The sequence below is a fragment of the Giraffa tippelskirchi genome, chromosome Y, assembly GCF_054371585.1.
Source record: "Giraffa tippelskirchi isolate mGirTip1 chromosome Y, T2T-mGirTip1v1.2.pri, whole genome shotgun sequence".
Classification (NCBI taxonomy): Eukaryota; Metazoa; Chordata; class Mammalia; order Artiodactyla; family Giraffidae; genus Giraffa; species Giraffa tippelskirchi.
The window spans coordinates 3,606,721-3,632,349 of record NC_137290.1 but is presented as its reverse complement, the minus strand read 5'-3'; the positions used below and the strand labels follow the sequence as shown (position 1 = coordinate 3,632,349).

General features: G+C 42.6%; 1 protein-coding gene across 1 annotated transcript in view; it reads left to right on the top strand.

The window, feature by feature from the left end:
- The window catches only part of LOC145537668 (uncharacterized), a 48,770-nt gene extending 28,978 nt beyond the window's left edge, over positions 1-19,792 (top strand). Inside the window, exons 3-5 of the mRNA XM_081568520.1 lie at positions 4,644-4,730; positions 18,965-19,068; positions 19,749-19,792. Of these exons, the coding sequence (XP_081424646.1) occupies positions 4,644-4,665 (22 nt within the window). The 3' untranslated portion in view covers positions 4,666-4,730; positions 18,965-19,068; positions 19,749-19,792. The remainder of the gene's footprint in view (positions 1-4,643; positions 4,731-18,964; positions 19,069-19,748) is intronic.
- The last annotated feature ends 5,837 nt before the right edge of the window (positions 19,793-25,629 follow it).

The window sequence follows — 25,629 nt, the reverse complement described above, 5'->3', positions numbered from 1 at the left end:
GTCCATGTGGTTGCAGAGTTGGACAGGACTGAGCGACTAGCACAAAATATAACATTAAGAGGTGCAGTCTGGGAAACTGATCTTTTTTTACCTGAACACTGGCGCCAGCACTTGTCATTTATCAACGATGCTACAGGATGGTTGTGTTCAGTATAACACTCACCACAGATGTGTGTGCATCTGAGGGTTATGGAATTTATTATAGATCATCTTAGGTATGAAAACCAGGAATGCATTTTGGAATTCATTTACACAGACATCCAGTTTGAGTGGGGAGAGTGGTTGAGGGTGTTTTGCCAAAAGTTTTGCTTTCATTTTTAGGTTTGAAGGATTTGTTAACAAAAGATACCACTCCTTACACACAAGGAAGCAATTTCAATTTTTAACTGAAGATTCTTTGACTTAATTTCAGTATACAGGCATTAAAAGAAAAGAAACAGAAGCGCTACAAATACCACTCCACTATTCTTGCCTGGAGAATCCCATGGACAGGGGAGCCTGGCAGGTTACAGTCCATAGCGTTGCAAAAAACTGGACACAGCTAAAGCGGGCTTAGCAGGCATGCACAACAGCGTATACATCACCCAGTTGGGCTGACAACCTACATGAAGACATGAATGGTGTTGGGAAGTCCAATATAACAGTAATCTGGAGTCCCAAGCGGTGCATCTACCCTGTGGGTGAGACTTTGAATTGCAGTTTAAGTGACTCCAGCTTGTAATCCCAGGGTGCAAGCTGCTGCCATCATCAGTATGTGCACAGAAATTCACCTCTGGTTGTCTTAACTTTTACAATGCTGTTTGTTTCACCTTGGGAGTCATAAGACTTCTTAGACCCTTGGGGGACTGGCCAGACCTCCAGGGGCTCAAGAATTCCAAGACCGGCTCCCTTTCTTATCCACAGTGCCACCTGCCTTGCTGTGCTTGGGGGCAGGCATGCAATCTGAGCCATGTCCAGGCAGGTCAGAGGCCTGCTCTCCTGCTTCCAAAGCCTGAACAAGACTTCTTCCATTTTAATTTCCATAACGGATGGCAGAAGGAGGCTGTTGATGGGGGAGATGATAACCCAGGACCGTTGACTTGTGTCTTGCTTACTGGATGAGCCAGAGATGTTCAGGAAATGACCCCCACTGGCTGAAGTTGCCTTCTTTGTCTTCCAGGTCAGGAATCTCCGTAGCATAGCTGTGTCTCCCTTCTTCCGAAGGCAAATATAGGATTAATGAACATTTGGCTTTCTGTTCAGAAAATGCCAAAGCACATCTCTAATCTGTGAAAGAATACATATAAAATTTCAGAGACATATTATGACAGCGTTCCTTCTAGTTTTATAAGCAACTGCCGTCATTGGCAGTTGTCAAAATATTGGAACCCAAATATTACTGGAATGTTTCACTTGAAAAATCAGTGATTCTGTGTTTGTCATATTATGCAGTATACAGTATTACACCAGCCTAGCTGTGGAGTCAGTGGCTCTTTCTTTGATGTCATTTCACATTTGCTTATGTTTTTGTACATGTCTTTCTTCCCTACTTATCCTAGAGAATGAGCGGTAATATATCATTGTGATTTTATTTCTTAAACTATGACTTTATCTTCCTAAGTAAGCCAGGCCATTGCAGACTCATAATCTCATGCTAGTCTAAGTCACTTGTTCTTTTCTTTCAATTTTGAATCAAAAATGAATTTGATTGATTCAAGCATTTGTAATCTACTAGCTTCAATAATGTGAGAGATTTTACTGACTCTGAAATGAAAAAAAAAAATTCACAACTATGCTATCAAAGAATTTGGTATTTGAGACTGTGTGGCTTCTACTCCCATTAAAATTCTTTGTAATATGGATTGAAAATCCACAGTGCAGTTACAAATGTTTAAATGTAAATACACACATTTCATGTGACGTGACTATTATATAAATTCCAAAACAAAGATTTTACGTTTTGTATGAATGTTATATAAATTTTAAAATTAATATTTGACATAAACTTTATATACATTATAAAAATTGTATAAGTTATGAAAATTATATGCTCCCAAATATGGAGCATGAGTTTTTGTGGCTCATAATATGTGCTAAGAAGGAACAGACTTCAGAGTGAAGAAGGTGGGGGTAGCAGCTGGGGAAACAATGAAAATAATGTGTCCTGGGACTTCCCTGGGGGCCCAGTGGTTAGGAATCCACTTGCCAATGCAGGGGGACCCAAGTTCCCTGCCTGGTCCAGGAAGAATCCACATGTCACAGGGCAACTAAGCCCATGTGTCCCAACTACTGAGGCCCACATGTGGAGCCTGTGCTCCACAACAAGAGAAGCCACTGCAATTAGAAGCCTGCAAACCACAACTAGAGAGTAGCCCCCGCTTGCCACAACTAGAGAAAGCCCCCACGGAGTAACAAAGACCTAATGCCAAAAATGTGAAAGGCGCTCAGTCGTGTCCGACTCTGCAGTCACGAGAGTGACCAATGGACTATATAGTCCATGGAATTCTCCAGGCCTGAATACTGCAGTGGGTAGCCATTCCCTTCTCCAAGGGAAATTCCCAACGTAGGGATGGAACCCAGGTCTCCCACATTGCAGGTGGATTCTTTACCAGCTGAGCCACCAGGGAAGCCAAAAATAAGTAAATAATTTTTAAAAAATGTTGTTAAAGGCATAGCTATCTAGGGAAAAATGGAAACAAGGAGGAAAAATTAAGATTCCACTCCCCACAGGTTACTACCCCCATCACAGTCACTGATTAAATAGACCACATTTACTGCAGTCACAGTAAAATGTAGTCTTGACCCAGAAACTGTGTTCACAGTATGTCAAGGAAAAGGAAGAAATATCAAGCAAAACAATGGTACTGTCCAAAGAAAATAGGAGAAGGAAATGGCAACCCATTCCAGTATTCTTGCCTGGAGAATTGCATGGACAGAGGAGCCTAGCAGGCTACAGTCCCTGGGGTCACAAAAGTTGGACTTGACTTAGTGACTAAATCACCACAAACACAACAGGAGATGTGAACCAGCTGATGAAAATTCTCACTCCAAGCAGAAAAGAAAAATCCTCCAGCTCATCCTAAACCTGGGAATTTCCAGGACACAGTATTCCTACCGAACCCCAGGGTGGTCATTGACCTTCCCCAGGCTGGCAAAATCCCCCACAGGGCCCCAGCATTCTGGTTTCTTGAGAACAACATCTAACAGCAAGCATGCTCCTGCCCACAGCTGGAATTGCAAGTGTTGGTGGTCCCACTGGTTGGACTTTCATCCTCTCTTTTTCTGAAAGATGGCACTTCACCAAACACAAAGTATGTCCAAGATTTGAGAACAAAATCCAAATATAAAAAACTCCTGATTCAAAAGGATTCATGCACCCCAGTGTGCATTGCAGCACTGTTTACAGCAACCGAGACACAGAAGCAACTGAATGTCCAACAATGGAGGAATGGATAAAGAAGATGTGGTACACATAGATGATGGAATATTACTCAGCCATGAAAAAGACTGAAATGCTGCCATTTGCAGCAACATGAAGGGACCTAGAAATTATCATATTAACTGAAGTAAGACAGAGAAAAACAAATATCATATGGTATCATTTACATGCAGAATCTAAAAAAAAGTGACACAAATGAACTTATAAAGCAAAAGGAGACTCACAGATTTAGAGAACAAACTATGGTTGCTGGAGGGAAGGGATAGTCAGGGAGTTTGGAATGGACACGGACACACTGCTGTATTTAACATGGAGAATCAGCAAGGACCTGCTGGACAGCACAGGGAACTCAGCTGAATACTCTGTAATAACCTTATGGTTCCCAGGGGGAAGGATGGGCGAAGGGACAGTTAGGGAGTTTGGGATGGACATGGACACACTGCTGTATTTAACATGGAGAACCAGCAAGGACCTGCTGGACAGCACAGGGAACTCTGCTCAATACTCTGTAATAACCTTATGGTCACCAGGGGGAAGGATGGGGGAAGGGATAGTCAGGGAGTTTGAGATGGACATGGACACATGGCTGTATTTAACACGGAGAACCAACAAGGACCTGCTGGACAGCACAGGGAACTCTGCTCAATGTCATGTGGCAGCCTGGATGGGAGGGGAGTTTGGGGGAGAATGGATACATGTACATGTATGGCTTAGTCTCTTCACTGTTCACCTGAAACTGTCACATCATTATTAATGAACAAATACAAAACAAAATGAAAAGTTTTGATTATTAAATATAAAACAAAATGAAAAGCCCAATACAAAATGAAAAATTCAAGATGTTGTTTAAGTTAAAAAAAAAAATTTAAGGAGCAGAGAAAAATTCAAAGTTGTGTCCTGTGGTTTTAGCTAAACAAGTTTAAAAATAGATAAGAAGAAATCTGCTCCATTCCGCTAATACCTATCAGACAAGGAATATCACAGTTGCAGGAGTCTTGAAAAGGAGGTGTTGGCTTTTTGCAAAATATTTTACAAGAGGGAGTTCAAGAGGTAAGACAGTGAAGTTTTCGTACTTCATTTATTGTGCATCTCTGAATGAACTCTTGGCGATATGTGATTGATAATCATAGAATTTTTCCATATGACTAATTCCAATTTCTTCTGTCTGTTTCTTCCTCTTCCGTATGCTTAGTCCTCATTCCAGTTTCTCTCTTTCTCTCTTTAGAAAGTCCTGGTGTCAGCCTTGAAGACTGCAATTCTTTCCCCCTGCACCTTTAGCTCTATCAAGCGTTTAGAAGTCCTGGGGGCCTGGGTAAGTCTCATCATGTTTGCCAATATTTTACTAAAGTGATGATGGCAAAAGAGAGAGAGAACCCAGTTGAAGGGTGGGTCCAGCGATGTGCAGAGCCTCTGGTGATGATGAATTAAGACTATAATAGAACATTCCGGGATGACGCTGATGGTCATCTGTGAGACAGCACTTCCATCGTCTTTCTTTGTTAGTAATGCTCACATACTCCTGACTGCTCCCTAAATATGAGCTCTGATATAAAACCAGGGAAAGTAACCTGCAGTAAAAGGCACTCCAATCACTGCTGTGTCTTCACTCCCCACCCGGAGTTCAGATCTCAATGCATTCCCTTCTCAGAGCATCATAGACTCTGAGGTCTGTAACACGGAAAGGTAAGTTCAGTTCAGTTCAGTTGCTCAGTCGTGTCCGACTCTTTGTGACCCCATGGACAGCAGCACACCAGGCCTCCCTGTCCATCACCAATTCCTGGAGCTTGCTGAAACTCATGTCCATCGAGTCCGTGATGCCATCCAACCACCTCATCCTCTGTTGTCCCCTTCTCCTCCCTCCTTCAATCTTTCCCAGCATCAGGGTCTTTTCCAATGAGTCCTTTCTTCACATCTGGTGGCCAAAGAATTGGAGTTTCAGCTTCAGCATCAGTCCTTCCAATGAATATTCAGGACTGATTTCCTTTAGGATGGACTGGTTGGATCTCCTTACTGTTGAAGAGACTCTCAAGAGTCTTCTCCAACACCACAGTTTGAAAGCATCAATTCTTCGGCACTCGGCCTTCGTTATGGTCCAACTCTCACATCCACACATGACTACTGGAAAAACCATAGCTTTGATGAGACGGACCTTTGCAAAGGCACTCTTAGCTCTGGCTCTTATTTGTATGATAATATGCAAATAGAGGTTCCTTTATGGACACACGATTTAAAAATCCCATGGGAACATTATTGAAGTCTGATTTATTTATGGTGTGCCTGTTTCAATTCAATTTCATATAAATCTAGATTCTATATAAATTGTACTAGTTTCACAGTCCCAAGTTATTTAAGGAACATTCATTGAGCTTCTGTGTATCCTTGGGTGTCTTTGTCGACTTTCTATTCCATTCCATTCTTTTTCTACCAGGTCAACATAGTCATCATTGTAAAGATTTTGTTGTGCATTCTTTTCTTTTCCTTCTTTTTTTTCTTTTTTGGCTGTGTGTGCTATATATTGTTGGGGTGAGCAGGGGCTGTTCTTCATTGTGTTCATTATGGTTCCCAGGCTTCTCATTGCGTTGGCTTCTCTTGTTGCAGAGCATGGGCTCCAGGCATACAGGCTTCAGGAATTGCAGCTCACCAGCTGACTCATTGGGAAAGACCCTGATGCTGGGAAATATTGAAGGCGGGAGGAGAAGGGGGCGACAGAGGATGAGATGGCTGGATGGCATCACCGACTCAATGGACATGGGTTTGAGTGGACTCCGGGAGTTAGTGATGGACAGGGAGTCCTGGCATGCTGCGGTTCATGGGTTCGCAAAGTGTCGGACACGACTGGGCTACTGAAATGAACTGAGCCCTAGAGCATGGGCTGAGTAGTTGTCATGCACGGGTTTAGCTGCCCCATGGGAACAGACATCCAACCTGTGTCCCCTGCATTGGCAAGTGGATTCTTATCTGGCACCAGAGAAGTCACTTTGGTGTATATTCTAATATTCAGGGTGACTACACTGTCCTCATAGATCTTCCTTTTCAGTAAAAAATGCACTCTCCCCCCAACATTTTTTATTGAATATATTTGACATATAACACTGTGTGCAACTTGTTACTTTACAGTTATATGATGTACTGTGATTGACAGCCGTAAAAGTGTTAGTTACTCAGTCACGTCCAACTCTTTGCAACCCCATGGTCTGTCCATAGAATTCTAAAGGGAAAAATACTAGAGAGGGTTGCCATTCCCTTCTCCAAGGGATCTTCCCGACTCAGGGATGGAATCCGGGTCTCCTGCATTGCAGGCAGATTCTTTACCATTTCATGATTGCCATGAAAAGTGAAGTCGCTCAGTCGGGTCTGACTCTGCGACCCCACGGACTGTAGCCTGCCAGGCTCCTCAATCCATGGGATTTTCCAGGCAAGGATACTGGAGTGGGGTGCCATCTCCTTCTCCAGTGACTGCCGTAGTAGTGGCGTTTATCGCGTTCCATGGTTAGAATACAGTGTTATTGTCTATAGTTATTATACTGTACATCAGATCTCTGTCTGTGACTTATTTACTGCTCACAGCAGGTTCGTAACCCTTCAACGACATCGATCTTATCCCCCACCCTGGTCCCCTGGTAACCGCTGGCCTACTCACTGACTTTTGTGAGCTTGACATTTTCATGTGTGAGATTACTCATACAGTGCTTGTCTTCCTCTGTGTGACTTATCTCACGGAGCGTAGCGTGCTCAGAGTCCGCCTGTGATGTCACAGATGGCCGGATAGATCTTGTTTATATATCATGGCTGAATGACATCCCATGGTTCATATATGCCAGCTCCTTTTTTATTCAGTCGTCTCTGGAGGGACTGTTAGGTGATTTCCGTATCTTGGCTGCTGTGAATAATGCCACAATAAACATGGGAGGCCATTTATGTCTTTGTCCTTAACTTCACTTTTACTGGCGTTTAGTAGCTTTACAATGTTATGTCTGTTTCTGCCGTACAGCAAAGTGAATCAACCATATGTACACATATTTCCCCTCTTTTTTGGATTTCCTTCCCAGCTCGGGCACCACAGAGCACTGAGTAGATTCTCTGTCTTGTACAGTGGTTTTGAATTAGTTATCTAACTTATACACCTACTGCTTTCATTTCCTTTGAGTATATCCCCAAGTAGTGTAATTGCTGCATCATATGGCAGATATCTTTTTAATGTTTTATGGAACCTCCATTTTTTTCCCCTGGTGATTGGATGAAACGTGCTTTTCTTAATGAAAAGAATCAAAATTGGTGATACCCTTTAGGTGTAAAACTTCTATAGAATTTGGGAGCTTAAAAAAAAAAATTACTTTAGAGGTGTCAGCCCACCCAAGCACACTTCAGTCCAGACTCTTCAGTACTTCTAAATGCGTTTGTGTATGTCCACAGGAATACACACCCATGTTCTGTATTTGCCTGGTAAGAAAAGGAACAGGGTTGCCTTGATATCTTCATTACTGATGACACAGGCTACTAAATCTCCTCTGTAATTGAACAGAATGAGCATTAGGGTTTCAGAAGGAAACACTTTAGTGTTGTCTTTTATAAACCGATGAAGACCTGATGATGGAGAATTATAAGGCCGGCTGATATTCTATTGCACTGTCAAACTAAGGTAATTTAATGTTCAATTAATCTCAGGAGGAGGGACAGGCTGTCTCCTGTAGTCCCTGCTTGCCAGTGTATAAGTATTGTCATATCAAATAATAGCCTCATCTGACTGTAATGAAGAAGTACATTTTTAGCCAAACATTCTGTCTCCAAGTAGCCCATATGTCTAGACCAGACATTTCTAAATGTGTAAGAGATGTTTAGAGTACATTTTTCACTGCAAAATGTGCTGTCTTAAAAGCTCTCCTTAGTTTATTACCAAGTTTATTACCATAGGTATAATTGTAAGAGATTGTTAGTAGACAGTTTTGAAAATCCCTTGCAGTTAAGGTGTTCTAATTCTTATTTTTTAATTGTCCCAGTCAGTGAATCATTAAAAGCTTTCTGACAAGCTTTCTGTTGACAGTGATTGTTGGTGATGTTCAATCGCTCAGTCATGCCAGACTCTTCGAAGCCCCATGGACTGCAGCACGCCAGGCTTCCCTGTCCTTCACTATCTCCAGGAGTTTGCTCAAATTCATGTCCATTGAGTTGTTGATGCCATCCAACCATCTTATCCTCTGTTGTCCCCTTCTCCTCCTACCTTCAATCTTTCCCAGCATCAGGGTCTTTTCCAATGAGTCTGCTTTTTGCATCAGGTGGCAAAAATATTGGAGCTTCAGCTTCAGCATCAGTCCTTCCAATGAATGTTCAGGGTTGATTTCCTTTAGGAATGATTAGAAATGCATAAATACAGTAAAATCCTGAGTAACAAACGTCACTGGTCAAACACCAAAATATTTTCTTTTAATTTAATGAGGTTTATAAGGAAAGGGGAAATATTTTAGGGGTTTAAAAAAATCACAACTAAAAAAGGTATTTTGTCCTTTTTCCTAGTCTTTTCAATTTCTTTTCTATAAGACTGAATTTTATTCTGAAAACATTACCAGTGGCTATAAAAAACTGGTGAATTGTCACTACACACAGAATGGCCATATCTTCATTTTATAAGTACATCTTAATTTCTTTTGTATTTTTTTTTTATAAATTTATTTATTTTAGTTGGGGGCTAATTACTTTACAATATTGTAATAGTTTTTGCCATACATTGACATGAATCAGCCATGGGTTTACATGTGTTCCCCTTCCTGGACCCCCCACCCACCTCCCTCCCCATCCCATCCCTCTGGGTCATCCCATTCCCCCTGCCCTGAGCCCTTGTCTCATGCATCGAACATGGAATGGTGTTCTGTTTCACATATGATAATATACATGTTTCAATGCTATTCTCCCAGAACGTCCCACCCTCACCTTCTCCCTCAGAGTCCATAAAATTGTTCTATGCATCTGTGTCTCTTATTCTGTCTTTTGTAGAATGTTAAGTGTATTCGATTTAGACACATGATTTGAACATGTATTAGTGGCATGTAGTTGTTCAGTCAGGAAAAAATGCACTTGTAATAAGAAGCGATTCTTAAGCTTATGACTTAGAGAATTAGAAAATTGCTTTAGTTAGATCAAGTTGGCCAAAAAGTTCATTCCAGTTTTTCTATAATGACTCACAGAAAAACCCGAACGAACTTCTTGGCCAGCTCAATATAATAAACCAATAAATATAAAACAGCACATTTTCAATTAGGCCTGTTTTTCAGATAAAATATGATTAGCCTTTCTAGTTTCATTCTTGTCAAAGTTGCAATTAGATAATAAACGTCTTAAGTCAACAGATACAAAGACAGCTCGAATAAACCTGTTCTATGCTGCCAATCTAATTTAGAAACGTTTTGCTGTTTATAGTTATCTGCGCCCGTGTTCTGCACTTACCACTCTAAGTTTTGAGTTATTCTGTCCTATGGCCTGTCATTTACGGGACGCTGGCTTGGCATGAAGGGAACGGCTTTCTTGTTCTGAATCAGCGTCTAATCATCCCCAATCGCCATTGGCTGGTGTTCTCACCTGTAAAATGCAGTGTGGGCAGGTCAGCATCCAAGATGGCGGGCTGGTCAGCATCCAAGATGGCGGCTTGGGGGGTCATCAAGTAGAACCATTGTATTCTTTGCTGAGAAGGAATGGAGGCTTAGCTGGAAGCAGTATTGATCTTTTAGCCTACATGGGAACCAGAAGAGTATCTGGGGTGTGTGTCCCAAACACCTTCTCCTGGTGGCCCTCAAATGTCAACTTGACTCCTGTGTGTGTGTGTGTGTGTGTGTGTGTGTGTGTGTGTGTGTGTGTGTGTGTGTGTGTGTGTGTGTGTGTGTGTGTGTGTGTGTGTGTGTGTGTGTGTGTGTGTTTTAAAGGGAAGTTTGCCGTATAAGGTGTAGGTCTATTTCTCAAGTTCTGATTCTGTTCGGTCGATCTAAATACCAATATTATATTGTCCTGATTTCTATAGCTTTAGTATGTGTTGAAATCATGTGAGCCCTTCTGATTTATTCTTTTTCAAGTTTTCTGTTTGTTTTTGGCTCTTCTATGTTATTTAAATTTACATATGAACTTTAGAATAAGTTTATCAATTTTGACAAAAAGCCTTACTGCTGAGGTTTTGACTAGGATTGTGTTGAACGTATAGACTAATTTGAGGAGAGCTAACATCTTGGCAATAAATAGTGTTTTAAACCATAAGCAAAGTAGCCTTTTCATTTATTTAGATGGTCTTCAATTTCTGTCAGCAATTTTTTGTAGTTTTCAGTATACAGCTATCGTACATCTTTGTCAGAATCATCCCAAAGTGTTTCATCCATTTGATGCTACTATAATTGAGATTGTTTTCCAAGTTTTGGTTTTTGAATGCAGAGAAATAAAATTTAGATGTTGATATTTTATCTTACAACCATGCCAAATGCACTTAATATTTGTAGTACCTGTTGTGTATATACCACTGGGTTTTTCTACACAGATGATCTTGTTATGTGTAAATACAGGTTTAATTCTTCCCTTCTAATCTGAAGGTTTAAAAACTATTTTTCCATATCTTACTGTCTAGTCTTCAGTACACTGGTGAGCAGAAGTGCTGAGAGCAAACATACTTGCCTTGTTTCTCATTTTAGCAGTGAAGAATTCACCCCGAAAAATGCTGGTGGTTGTAGATTTTATGTAGATGCCTTTTAGGACATGGAGGATGTCTCTTTCTTTTATCACTTCTTTTTTATCATACTTTAAAGAAAGTCTGGAATGCATATTGAATTTCAGTAATTCTTTTGCATATATTAAGATGATTATTTTTTTTTCTTTTTTAATTGATCACTGGCACATTGATTTTTGAATGACAAAACAAGCTTACATTCTTGAAATAGTCCTCCTTGGTTATGATGTATTATCCTTAAAGGAGATCAGTCCTGGGTGTTCATTGGAAGGACTGATGCTGAAGCTGAAACTCCAATCCTTTGGCCACCTGATGTGAAGAGCTGACTCATTTGAAAAGACCCTGATGTTGGGAAAGATTGAAGGCGGGAGGAGAAGGGGACGACAGAGGATGAGATGGTTGGATGGCATCACCGACTCAATGGACATGGGTTTGGGTGGACTCCGGGAATTGGTGATGGACAGGGAGGCCTGGCGTGCTTTGCAGTTCATGGGGTCACAAAGAGTTGGACACCACTGAGCGACTGAACTGAACTGAACTGAACCTATACCATTTTAATACAGCTTTCAAGGCATGTGTTTAGGATTTCCAGCCCTGTGTTTATGAGGAATATTGGCCTGTAGTTTTCTGTTGTTGTGCTGTCTCTGTCTGGTTTTGTACAGCAGTTTAATTTCACTTTTCCAATCGTATATGACAGCGTAGACAGTTATTGCCACATGTTTCAATTTTACATATATTATAAATTTCACAATACAATCCTGTAATTTTGTTTATAACCCATCAGTTATTTTTAAAGATATTTGAATAAGAAAAATATAGATCTATCAAGGAGCTCATATTCTCCTTAAGTGAATAAGGAACCTTAAGTGAAGTGTTCTTCACTCTTATGTTAATGCAGATATCCATCTAATATCGTTTTTCTTATATCTGAAAGACTGTTTGGAAAGTTATTATAATACTGGTCTTCTGGCCATGATTTTTTTCCAGATTTGTATGCATGTCTTTTCTATACTGTTGTTTAATTTAAAGATATTTTTTCTGGGTACAGAACCATAGGTGACCAGTTTTATTTTGGTGTTTGTTTTTTTTTTTTTAGTACCTTGAATATGTTTGCTAGTGACAGGAAGTCTAAAGTTATTCTGATCTGTGTCCTCTGTTTAAAACATGTTTCTTTCCTCCGGGGCTTTATCTCTGTCACTGATTTTGAGCAATTTGATTATGATGGTAAAATTTTATCTCTTGCACTTGGAGTTTGTTGAGATTCTTGAATCTATAGTCTTCTAGCTTTCCTTAAGTTTTGAAAATTTCTGTCCATTATTTCTTCAGATGATTTTTCAGTCCTCTTCTCTCTCCTGCCCTCTGAGTATTCCAGTCACCCATATATATAAGTATACTTGATGTTGTACTGCAGTGAATTTATGCTTTTTTTTCCCCCTCTGTGTCCAGCTGACCCTTAAAGAACTGACTTCTGGGTAACCCCATATTACTTTGTATCAATAATTGCTCTTCCATATCCATGGTCCTGCATCCAGATTCAGCCCATCACTCGTCATGTAGTACTGTAGTATTTTTTTGAAAAAAATAATCCACATATAAGTGGCCCCCAAACAGTTCAAACTCCTATTGTTCAAGGATCAGCTCTATTTCATTTGGGGCATTTTCTGTGGCTGTGCTTCAAATTAAATATAGAATACTGTGAATGTTGCCCCTTTGGGTTTGAGAATTATTCCTCTGAAAGTCTTAGGTTTTATTCTAGGATGCAGGTGAGCTCTTAGGGGGGAGACTGGTCGCTTGGAGTCTGGCTTATCAGGTTTGGCAGGCAGACTCTGAGCTATGCTCAGCCTATGGTAAACAATTTCCTCCTTACAAAGGCTGGACCTTCAACACTCTGCAGTGCCTTATGTACTGTGAAATTTCATTCCTTTCTGACTGTTGAGGAACAGGCACTGTATGTAGTCCTCTTGGAGGTCCGAGCACTGTCTTACTGAATCCTTTTGGGTGGGTATATCCCCAACAGGCTTCCCTGGTGGCTCAGATGATAAAGAATCTGCTTGCAATGTCGGAGACCTGGGTTCCATCCCTGGGTCGGAAAGGTCCCCTGGAAGAGGGCAGGGCAACCAACTCCAGGATGCTTGCCTGGAGGATCCCATGGACAGAGGAGCCTGGTAGGCTACAGTCCATAGGGTCCCAAAGAGTCGGACACTACTGAGCAACTACACACAGCACCCAGCACGTGCCCATCCATGGGTCATATGCATGCACCCTGCGTTAGTCATATTCGAGTGACTAAACACTCAGGGGTGGACCCTGTAATTCTTTGGGGTTCTCTGTGCAGCTTTCCATTGTCATGCAGACTCAACTCTGAAAGCTTTCCTTACCTTGTTATCTCTAAACCCTCACTTCAGATGAAGGCATCTGCTGGATTCTGCCTGGATCCTCTCCTTGAACCGTGACCTTGAATCCTGCTCAGCTGCAGCAGCTGTACAGTCACAGTGCTAATCTCGTTTATTCCCCATCTTTCTGGAGCCACTGTTATCCATTCTTTGAAACTCAGTGCCTTGACAACCATTGTTTTACTTTTCCTGTTGCTAAGGTAACTCTCCAAGAAGTAGAAGTCTTGGGAACCTCTCCAAGAAGTAGAAGTCCAGTGGTTAAGACTCTGTGTTTCAAATGTGGGGGCTTTGGGTTTGCTTCCTGGTCAGGGAACTAAGATCCTATAGGCTAGGTAGCACAGGCAAAAAACAACAACCAAAAAAGTAGTAGAAATCCTATCCCTTATGTGTGGAATCTAAAAAGAAACTGTACAAATGAACTTACTTGCAAAACAGAAACAGACTCACAGACTTAGAGAAGGAACTTATGGAAAGAAGAATGGGAGGAGGGATAGTTAGGGAGTCTGGGATGGACATGGACACACTGCTGTATTTACCATGGAGAACCAGCAAGGACCTGCTGGACAGCACAGGGAACTCTGCTCAATACTCTGTAATAACCTTATGGTTCCCAGGGGGAAGGATGGGGGAAGGGATAGTTAGGGAGTTTGGGACGGACATGGACACACTGCTGTATTTCACATGGAGAACCAACAAGGACCTGCTGTACAGCACAGGGAACTCTGCTCAACGTTATATGGCAGCCTGGATGGGAGGAGAGTTTGGGGGAGAATGGATACATGTGTATGTAGAGCTGAGTCCCTTTGCTGTCCCCCTGAAACTATCACAACATTGTTAATCAGCTGTACCCCAATATAAAATAAAAAAAAATTTTTAATGTAGTCGAAGTCTTAATTTTCTACACCTAAAATTATATAATTCTTTGTTATGAGCAGATCTGTATAACATTTGATGTAACTGTAAGGATTATTGAACTTCTATATTTGAGAACATTTCTTTTTTACACGTGCAATATTGCCACGTGGCTATTTTCCCAAATGCAAAGATGTCTTTGCTAGTATCTTCAGGCTAAGCTTCCTCTGCTCTTGGAGAAGGGATGGAGAGCGGGGATTCGAGTGCTAGAGTCGGGGTCCAGAATCTATGGGTTTGTATCATGGCCCCCAGACTCAAGGACTGTGTTCTGCTGGGGAATTTCTCAGAGCTTTCCACACCTACGTTTCTTGATACTTAACGTAAGACTAACAGTAATGGAAGGCCACTGTGATCTCTGTTTGGAAGACATTTGAAACAGTGGCTGGCTCCGTACCACATGTGGTTGTTAAAAAAAAAAAAAAAAAAAGAGGTAAATCCAAAAAGGAATTATAAATGTTGCAGCGAAATAATGGGAAAGTGCCATCTGTAATTTCAGAAACCATTATGTAGACAAATAGCGCTCTCATTCCACTTGTAATGGATTTATCAATAAATTATGCTTAAATCTTTCATAGCATTATATCACATCAGTATTTTTTTTAAATGGGTCATCTTGACAAGATGGAAATTAAATCATTCATCTTATCTTTAATTCGGAATTCTAATGATACTTGCTCCTAAATACATACAGAGTAATTACCAGCCCTCCAGCGAGTTACTAACAAAAGAAAAAAAAAAAACAGAGAAGGGGTTTTTTTTTTTCCCTTTGTATGTATTTTTATGGAAAGAGCATGGGCATGTCCTTAAAAGGGAGATGAGTGAATGAGGTTAGTGTCCAGAAACTCAGTGTTTAGGTGGGTTTGAGAGAGCACATGAGGTTAGTGTCCAGAAACTCAGTGTTTAGGTGGGTTTGAGAGAGCACATGAGGTTAGTGTCCAGAAACTCAGTGTTTAGGTGGGTTTGAGAGAGCACGTGTTCTTAGATCTGTCCTTTGTCACTGAACGTAGAGCCGTCTGAAACTGACTTTATATTGTGTCTCTCCAAGGACCGTAGGCAGAATGACAAGGTTTCTCAACCATGACGGCATCCTCCAAATATGGGAAGGACTCGGATTATCATTTAAATTGTTGTTATCGTTCGGTTGTTAAGTCCTGTCCGACTCTTTGAGACCCCATGGACTGTAGCACACGAGGCTTCCCTGTCCTGCCTCCTCTCCTATTCCCAGGGAGGGGAGTCACCTGGCTGGGGCTCAGAAAAGCAGATCTCTTTCTTCCTTCCCGCTCACCTCCCACCCCTCTCCTCCCACCGTCTCTTCCTTTCCCCTTGGTGTTCTGGCAGCTTTTAGTCCAAAGCTTTTGTCTCCAATAGCCTTTCTCGTTTGTCCTGACACCAAAGATAGATGATGTTCTCATATGCACGGCGGTTCTTACCGGACCCGAATACCTAAGTCAGATATTTTAAGGATGGAATCCCCAGATCTTTCGAGTTTCAGGGCATAGTTGCACTTTTAAGTGGGCTTCCCTGGTAGCTCAGCCAGAAAAGAACCCGCCTGCAAAGCAGGAGACTCCAGTTCGATTCCTGGATCGACAAGATCCCCTGGAGGAGGAAATGGCAACCCACTCCAGTATTCTTGCCTGGAGAACCCCATGGACAGAGGAGCCTGGCGGGCTGCAGTCCACGGGGTCACAAAGAGTCAGACATGACTGAGCGACTAACACACACTTTCTCCAATTTTACTGGATATGTGAGTCGAAATACAGATTCTGTAATAGATGGAAAGCTTGTCCAACCGCACGTTCTATGATAGATGGAAGACAAGATTCTGCTTCTCCTATGAGGTTCCAGGCAATGAAATGCAACTGCTCCAGGAAGCATACTTCTTAAGAGGAAGGCCTGAAGGACCGTGGAGAGATTGCCCTGGTGGTCCAATAGCTCAGACAAATGCTTCTGATGCAGGGGGCCCAGGGTTTGCTCCCTGGTCCGGGAACTAGATCCCACATGCCTCAAGCAAGAGTTCACATGCCACAGCTAACACAAAGCTCAGCCAAATAAATAAATATCAAATGTATTTCTTTTTAAGTGAGGGGTATGGGGCTTCCCTGGTGGCTCAGACTGTAAAGAATTTGCTTGCCGTTCAGGAGACCTGAGTTCGATCCCTGGGTCAGGAAGATCCCCTGGAGGTTGGAATGGCAATCCACTCCAATATTCTTACTTGGAGAATCCCATGGACAGAGGACCTTGGCGGGCTACAGTTCATGGGGTCACAAAGGGTTGGACACAACTGAGTGACTAACATTTACTTATGGTGACTTAATTATATCATAAGTAATATCTTCAGGACATATTTATTTGCCAGTGTTGGGAGTGAACTGCTTTTAGGAGTGTTTTAAAATTTTTTCTTGCTGACTTTGGAAGAAAGCATCTGTGATTGCAATGACTAGCTGGAATATTCTTCACTTCTTCTGCAACTGACTTGGATGTGCATGGCAAAGCTTTATTCGTAAGTGATGGTAAAATGTTACCTGTTTTCTTCAATTAAGGAGCCAATTTATCTACTTATCTCTGTGCGGAATTCTCAAGTCTAAGGTTTGAAAGAGACGGCCACAGAACACATTTGATCTTGAAACCCTCTTGAGTTACATCCTGACATCCCAAAGTGAAATGGAAATTTAGCAATTATCCCATTAATTCAAAGTGGGAACCATGTTGAGACCTGAATTATGAAGTAAACTTATTTTGACACGAAACAAATTAGCAGCTGAAAGCATAAGAAAAAAGCAACAGATTGGCCTTGGAAAAGCAAAGGGGGAAGAAGCAAGTACGGTTTGTAAAAGACAAAAAACACAGCAAATTCGCAAACAATAGTGACATTTAGAAACAAGATAACAGATTAAGAATAAAAACATACCCAATCCAGGCTGCTTCTGTAATCTGTCCGTGATTTAAATTCAAAACTAAAATTTTAAAGTAACTCCTAAAAATGCTCTTTTTTAAATATGAAAGTTCTTCATCATTTTTTCTTTGAAAATGTAATTATACTTCCATGAGTCCCATAATTTCTGTTTTATTTTGCAAGCAGTTGGCAGTAAACACAAGCTAGAAAGAAAAAAAAGAGATGTTTCTTTAAGAAATGGTGACAGTATTTAAGTCTGTGAAAGGGTAATTCGATTGAGGATAATATTCATTAAGTAATTATCCTCTGGGCTTCCCTGGTGGCTCAGCTGGTAAAGAATCCGCCTGCAATGCAGGAGACCTGGGTTCGATCCGTGGGTTGGGAAGATCCCCTGGAGGATGAAATGGCAACCCACGCCTGTATTCTTGCCTGGAATATCCCATGGGCAGAGGAGCCTGGTGGGCTATACAGTCCATGAGGTTGCAAAGAGTTGGACAGGACTGAGGTACTAAGAACAATTAATCCTTTATTTTTCATAAAGGTCCACAAAGAGCAAATAACCTGTGATGTGTACATTTTTACACCATCTAGCTTTTCTTTTGAGAGGGTAAAGAGAAATGCGATTCTAAAATGGCACCCGTTGTTGGGGAATGGAAGTTTGTGTAAGATTTGAAAATCAAAGACTTGGTACTAATTTTCACTTTGCTGGCATGTTGTTGTTGCTGAGTCGTTAAGTCGTGTCCAACTCTGCAAACCCGTGGACTGCAGCACGCCAGGCTCCTCTGTCCTCCGATATCTCCCGGAGTTTGCTCAAACTCATGTCCATGGAGTTCATGATGCCATCCAACATACTCACCCTCTGCCACCCCCTTCTCCTCCTTCTCCTTTACTGGCATGACACCGTCTAAACTGTGGATGACCCACTTGAGCCTTATCTTTCAAGGAGTCACACCGCCATGTGTTAACAGCCAAGGTTCCTTCCACCTCTCAATTCTCTGAGTTTTACTCAGTGAGTCTGTGATGAAGTGAAAGTCGCTCAGTCGTGTGCGACTCTTTGCGACCCCATGGACTATACAGTCCATGGAATTCTCCAGGCCAGAATGCTGGAGTGGGTTAGCCTTTCCCTTCTCCAGAGGGTCTTCTCAACCCAGGGATCGAACCCAGGTCTCCCGCATTGTAGGCGGATTCTTTACCAGCTGAGCCACAAGTCTGTGATAGTATCTGAGAATTTGGCTTTATAACAAGTTCCCCAGGACCATTTTCATCTTAAGTAAGTAAGTAAGTGTTATTCGTTCACCCGTGCCCGACTCTTTGCAACTCCATGGACTGCAGCCCACCAGGCTCCTCTGTCCAAGAGATTTTTCAGGCAAGGATACTGGAGTGGGTTGCCATTTCCTTCTCCAGGGGATCTTCCCAACCCAGGGATCGAACCCGGGTCTCCTGCACTGCAGGTAGATTCTTTACCTACTGAGCTACAAGGGAAGCTCATCTTGCTGACCTGGAAATCAAAAGCTGAGAGCTACTGTTTATATCACGTGCTCAGTTGTGTCTGACTCTTTGCAACCCCATGAACTGCAGCCTGCCAGGCTCCTCGGTCCATCGGTTTTTCCCAGGCAAGAATACTGAAGTGGATTTCTGTTTCCTCCTCCTAGGAATCTTCCCAACCCAGCGATCGAACCCGCATCTCCTGTATCTCCTGCATTGCAAGTGGATTCTTTACCGCTGAGCCATCCGGGAAGCCCCCGTTTATATCATGGTATCTTCAATTGATTATTTAGAATGTTATTAGGTATGTGTGTGTGTTTGTTTGCAGGAATTAGTTACCAATGAGAAGTTCTTAATTTTCTCCTTCTTGCTCTTGTATGATAAATTTATAGCTAAGTGTGTTTATTGAAGAAAGAACTTATAGAAAAATTTTCAGCAGATTTGTAATCATTTAAGAAAAAGGTGGTTATGATTCGATTGCATATTAAAACAACTGAGGGACTTCCCTGGTGGTCCAGTGGCTAAAACTCCAAGCTTCCAATGCAGGGAGCCCAGGTTCCATTCCCAGTCAGGGAACTGAATCTCACATGCTGCAATTAAGAGTTCATATGCCACAATGAAGATTGAAGATGCTGCTTGCTGCAACTGATACCCCATATATAGATAATAAATGGATAAATAGGTAAACAAGTGTGGTCTTTACCCACACTTCGATCCCCCAGGTATCAAACCCAGGTCTTTTGCATTGCAGGCAGATTCTTCACAAGCTGAGCCACAAGGGAAGCCCTTGTTGTATATGTGTATACATACATATATATATATTTATATACACACATATGTGTATATGTATATTTTTAATAGAACTATAGTTGATTTACAATATTTATAATATTGTGTTACTATCTAGTATACACACACACACATTTTTATTCAGATTCTTTTCCATTCTAGGTTCTTACAAGATACTGAATATAGTTCCCTGTGCTAAACAGTAGGTCTGTATTGTTTACCTACATTATTTATGAGTATTTTGTATCTGCTAATCCCAGACTCCTAATTTATCCCTTCCCATATTCCCCTTTTGGCAACCATAATTTTTTTCCTATGTCTGTGAATCTGTTTGGTAAATAAGTTCATTTGAACTACTTTTTCTAGTTTCCACATGCATGAGATATCCTATGATATTTGTCTTTCTCTGCTGACTGACTTCACTCCGTATGAAAATCTCTAGGTCCATGCCTGATGCTGCAAATGGCATTATTTCTATTTTGTGGGTGATTAATGTCCCCTTGGGTATATAAAAATATACATTGTACCTTTTTAATTAAGGTCTGTACATTTTTTTTTTAAGGCACAATGCTACTATACACTTAATAGACTGTGGTCCAGTGTGAACATAAGTTTTATGCTCATCATGCTATCAGCTGAAGATGAACTCTTCACATTGTTGACTTTCCCTCTATTGATGGATTTTTAATATCCAGCTCCTCTCCAGCCTCACGTCCTCCTTATCCTTCACATTTATGCGAGAATCTTAATAAAATTCTAATCATCCTAGGTTGTTGTTGTTAAGTTGCCTAAGTTGTTTCTAGACCTAGACAGCATATTAAAAAGCAGAGACATTACTTTGCCAACAAAGGCCTGTCTAGTCAAGGCTATGGTTTTTCCAGTGGTCATGTATGGAGGGTGAGAGTTCCAACCCATCCATCCTAAAGGAAATCAGTCCTGAATATTCACCGGAAGGACTGATGTTGAAGCCAATACTCTGGCCACCTCATGCGAAGAACTCACTCATTTGAAAAGACCCTGATGCTGGGGAAGATTGAAGGCAGGAAGAGAAGGGGACGACAGAGGATGAGATGGTTGGATGGCATCACTGACTCAATGGACATGAGTTTGAGCAAACTCCGGGAGTTGGTGATGGACAGGGAGGCCTGGCGTGCTGCAGTCCATGGGGTCGCAAAGAGTCGGACACGACTGAGTGACTGAACTGAACTGAACTGAAATGACTGAAGTCATTTCTGAGTCTTTGCTACCCCATGGCATGTAGCCCACCAGGCTCCTCTGTCCATGGGATTCTTCAGGCAAGAATACTGGAGTGGGATGCCATTTCCTTCTCCAGGGAACTTTCCTGATCCAGGGATCAAACCGCATCTCCTGCACTGGCAGGTGGCTTCTTTACCTGTGAGCCACCAGGGAAGCATAGTACACTTAAATCCCACATTACCTTCAAAGCATCACTTAAATTCTTCCGTATCTTATACTCTCTCCTTTCTGATCTGGCCTACCGTTCTGGTTGACCTTCAAGCCCTACAGCCTCCACACAGAGTCTACTGTGAAGCTTACAGATGGTGAATATGAATGTAGTGATGGACCAGAAAACCTCTTACCCACCTTTTCACCTGAAAGAACGTCCTTAAGATTCAGCCCAATCATTGTCGCATGTGTGAATTCTTCTGCCCTCCCATCGGAGCTAAGCACTTCCTACTTTTCTGACCCAACCGCCCTGTTCTTAGTCCTCTTCCGTCATTTCCACACTGTGCTTCCCTTTCTCTCTTTCCTTTTCCCTCCCATCTCTCCTCATCCTTCCATGTACCCTCAGCTCCTCACAGAGGAAGCGCTGAACAGAAGATTTAAAAATTCCTTTTTTGATCAAAGAATACATAAGTCACAGCTCAGTCATCCCACCTGCCACCTGTCATGAATCGTTCCTTTGTTGTCACAGGTTCCGACCAATCGTCTCTCAGTTAATCAAGATTTAAGGCACAGATGCTGAGCAGATTATCCAAATCCCATGATAATGCCATTACACAGCCTTTTCGACTTAATACGGCTTAGTCCCTCTTTAGGCAGGGGCCAGTCTCCGGCATCTTGATGAAATCGGTCGTAGAGCCAAAACTCATGGCTACTGGTCCGAAAATATCATTAAGGCTCAAGGGTTGAGACCTTCATGCAGAGTGAACTTAAGTCAGACAGAGGAAAAACAAATATTATATATTACCACATTTATGGGCTTCCCTGGTGACTCAGATGGTAAAGAATCTGCAATGCAGAAGCTGCCTGCCGTGCAAGGGACCTGGTTTGAATCCCAAGAATCTGCCTGCAATGCAGGGGACCTGGGTCCCATCCCTGGGTTAGGAAGATTCCCTGGAGAAGGGCATGACAATCCACTCCAGTCTTCTTGCCTGGAGAATCCTGTGGACAGGGGAGCCTGGTGGGCTACATTCCATGGGGTCGCAAAGCGTCAGACAGGACTAAGTAACTGAGCACGTAGCTGATTCATTTCTCTGTACAGCAGAAACCAAACATTGTAAAGCCGCTATACTCCAATTAAAAAAAAAGGGTAAGACGCTGCAAGTGTTGAAGTCCTTTGCCCCGAAACACACTCTGAAATATTTTTCCGTTATCTCACGTCTGACTGCCCTCTCCCCTCTCCTGCAGACCCTCCCAATGTCCCACGTATTCCTGTAGCCGCCACACCTGGGCAGCCAGGGGCCCACATCTGCTGTGTGGGCTGTACCCCGCAGCCCATTCTCCTAAGTCAACCAGGAAAACCTTCTCTGGGTTTTAAGAGCTTCTAAACCAACCCGGAATGATCAACATCTGTGAGAAGGCAGTTTACAAATTCAGTGTAAGAAAACAGGAAGTGGAAGAAGAAGCTGAAGTTGGAGGTGGAGGGGGACAAGCAACAGGAGAAGACAGAAGGAGAGAAAGGAGAAGGGGGGAGATGAAGCAAGACAGGAAAAAAGAGAAAGAGAAAAAAGAGCCCTGGCCTCTGTTGCTAAGTGCAGAGTGCTTTCCAGCAGCCTGCTCCATCAGCTCCTGATGGTCCCCACTGCAGATGCGTCAAGCTGTGAGCATCCCGGCCCGTCTCCTGGACAACCCCTGTGACGTCACAGACAGGCAGGCCCACAGCCCCGTGACATCATGGGGCTCTGGGACTTGGTCCAGTTGAGACCTGAAGGCTGCCTGCCAGCCTGGTGTCCTGCCCGAGCCAGCTCACTTGAGGACAGGTGTCGGCTCACCTTCACTGGGACCTGTAACAGAAGGTGACCATCGTAGGATGCAGGGGGTGTAGCCCATCCTTGTCCTCCCAGGGCTGGGGTTGGACGTCCTCGGGGACCCAGACATGGAGGGAGGTGAAGAGAAACTGTGTGGATGGAGGCTGGTCCAGGAATTGACACGCTCCAGCCTGGGTGCTCATCAAAGATGCTTATATCGGGTTCCGTTAAGGATCTTAGCTTCAAAGGGGACGATCCCGTGTGCCATCTATCATCAGAGTGTGGGGAATGGTGGGGAGACGCGGGTGAAAAGGTTGAAGCTGGAAGACCCCTCCCCACCAGAAAGCACACTCAGTTTGCCCAACTCCCTCTCTTGTCCTAGTTTGGATATAATAAGAGACTGTCACAGCCAATGGGATCCTAAGGTGACGGAGGACGGACTGGCATGGGGTGTCCTAAATAGATGCTGGGACAGACAAGGGATGTCAGCTACAAACACAAAGGAAGCAGGGAAAATGCGTGACCTGGAGTTGACAATCATGTACGCAGATCAGACCATGAGTTGTGAGGACCACACCACGCCTTTGGGTATGAAGATGAACTCTGTGAACTAGAAGGGCTTCTACCCGGGTGGCTCGGCTGGTAAGGAATCCACCTGCAATGCAGGAGACCTGGGTTCGATCCTTGGGTTGGGAAGATTCCCTGGAGGAGGGAATAGCAACCCACTCGAGTATTCTTGCCTGGAGAATCCCATTGACAGAGGAGCCTGGCAGGCTACAGTCCATGGGGTTGCAGAGTCAGACACTACTGAGCGACTAACACTACTACTACTGATATTTTGGAGGACTGCTGGGGTATGTTATAGAATATCCCTCAATTGAGACTTTTCTCATGTTGCAACCAGGTTGTAGGGTTTGCGAGAAAGACAGGCAGCTACAGTTTTCATCACACGCTAGGAAGGACACATTGTATCAACATGATGCCACGGTTGCTGTTGAACTGCATCACCTGCTGAGAAAGATTGAAGGCAAACGGAGAAGGGGACGACAGAGGGTGAGATGGTTGGATGGCCTCACCGTCTCAGTGGACATGAGTCTAAGCAAACACCAGGAGATGCTGAAGGACAGGGAAGCCTGGTATGCTGCAGTCCATGGGGTCGCAAAGAGTCAGACATGACTAAGCAACTGAACAACTGTAAAGGTATTGTTTTTTGTTTAATAATGTATTTGATGCAGAAATATGCAAAGAACAAAGTTGCATTAGCTTTAATTGAGCCGCTGTTACCTATTGAGTATATATGCTTTCAGTTTTTTCTCTGTATCTGTATATCTCTGTCTGTATCTCTGTATGTTTGTATCCATCCAGTAGTTTTAACTTATTCTGTTAACTCATATACTTTACCTTTCATTGGCATTATTAGGTGTCCTGAAACAGTGTCATTAAATAGGTGCCTTGAAATTCAACTCCTTTGCATAATATGTTAGCTGTTCTTCATTTGGGCTACTTAGCTTCAGAACTTTGAGGAATATACGATGAAATATTTGCCCTCATCAATGACTATTTGCTTAAGATGCGTTTCTTCAGATGGAATTGCTAGGTCAAAGGACATTCCATTTGCTTAAAGCCTTTGCCGTTTATTTCCTCCTGGAAAGTTTGTTAACAAATAACCTCCAGTCAGAAGCCCTCAAGTATGCTTATTTCCCCTGAATGACACCAGTATTTATTGTTTAATATAGTGTATTAACTGGATATATAGATAAATATAGGAGAGAATTGCATATATTAAATATTTTCTATTGTGGGAGCGTGCGTGCTGAGTCGCTTCAGTCATATCCAACTCTTTGCAACCCCATGGATTGTAACCCACTAGGCTCCTCTGTCCATGGGATTCTCCAGGCAAGAATACTGGAGTGGGTTGCCTTGCCCTCCTCCAGGGGATCTTCCTGACCCAGGGATCGAACCCATGTCTCTTACGTCTCCTGCATTGGCAGGCAGATTCTTTACCACTAGCACCATCGGGGAAGCCCGTTCTCTCCTATATTTATATATCCAATTAATATATATATCACATATATCACTTCTTGGCCTTTTGGCTAAGACCAAGCGTAGTACGGGGGCTTCCCTAGTGGCTCAGTGGTAAAGAACCTGCCTGCCAGTGCAGGAGATGCAAGAGACACAGGTTCGATCCCTGGGTTGGTAAGATGATGAGACGTGTGGGAAGCACGTGATAAGAAATGCGGCTTACAGAATGGCTGCAATCCAAAAGTCTACATGCAGTAAATGCTGGAGAGGGTGCTGAGAAAAGGGAGCCCTCTTACACTGTTGGTGGGAATGCAAACTAGTACAGCCACTATGGAGAACAGTGTGGAGATTCCTTAAAAAACTGGGAATAGAACTGCCATATGACCCAGCAATCCCACCACTGGGCATACACACTGAGGAAACCAGAATTGAAAGAGACACGTGTACCCCAATGTTCATCGCAGCACTGTTTATAATAGCCAGGACATGGAAGCAGCCTAGATGCCCAGCAGCAGACGAATGGATAAGGAAGCTGTGCTACATATACACAATGGAATATTACTCAGCCATTAAAAAAAATACATTTGAATCAGTTCTATTGAGATGGATGAAACTGGAGCCCATTATACAGAGTGAAGTAAGCCAGAAAGAAAAACACCAATACAGTATACTAATGCATATATATGGAATTTGAAAGACGATAACGATAACCCTATATGCGAGACAGAATAAGAGACACAGATGCATAGAACAGTCTTATGGACTCTGAGGAAGAAGGTGAGGGTGGGACGATCTGAGAGAATAGCACT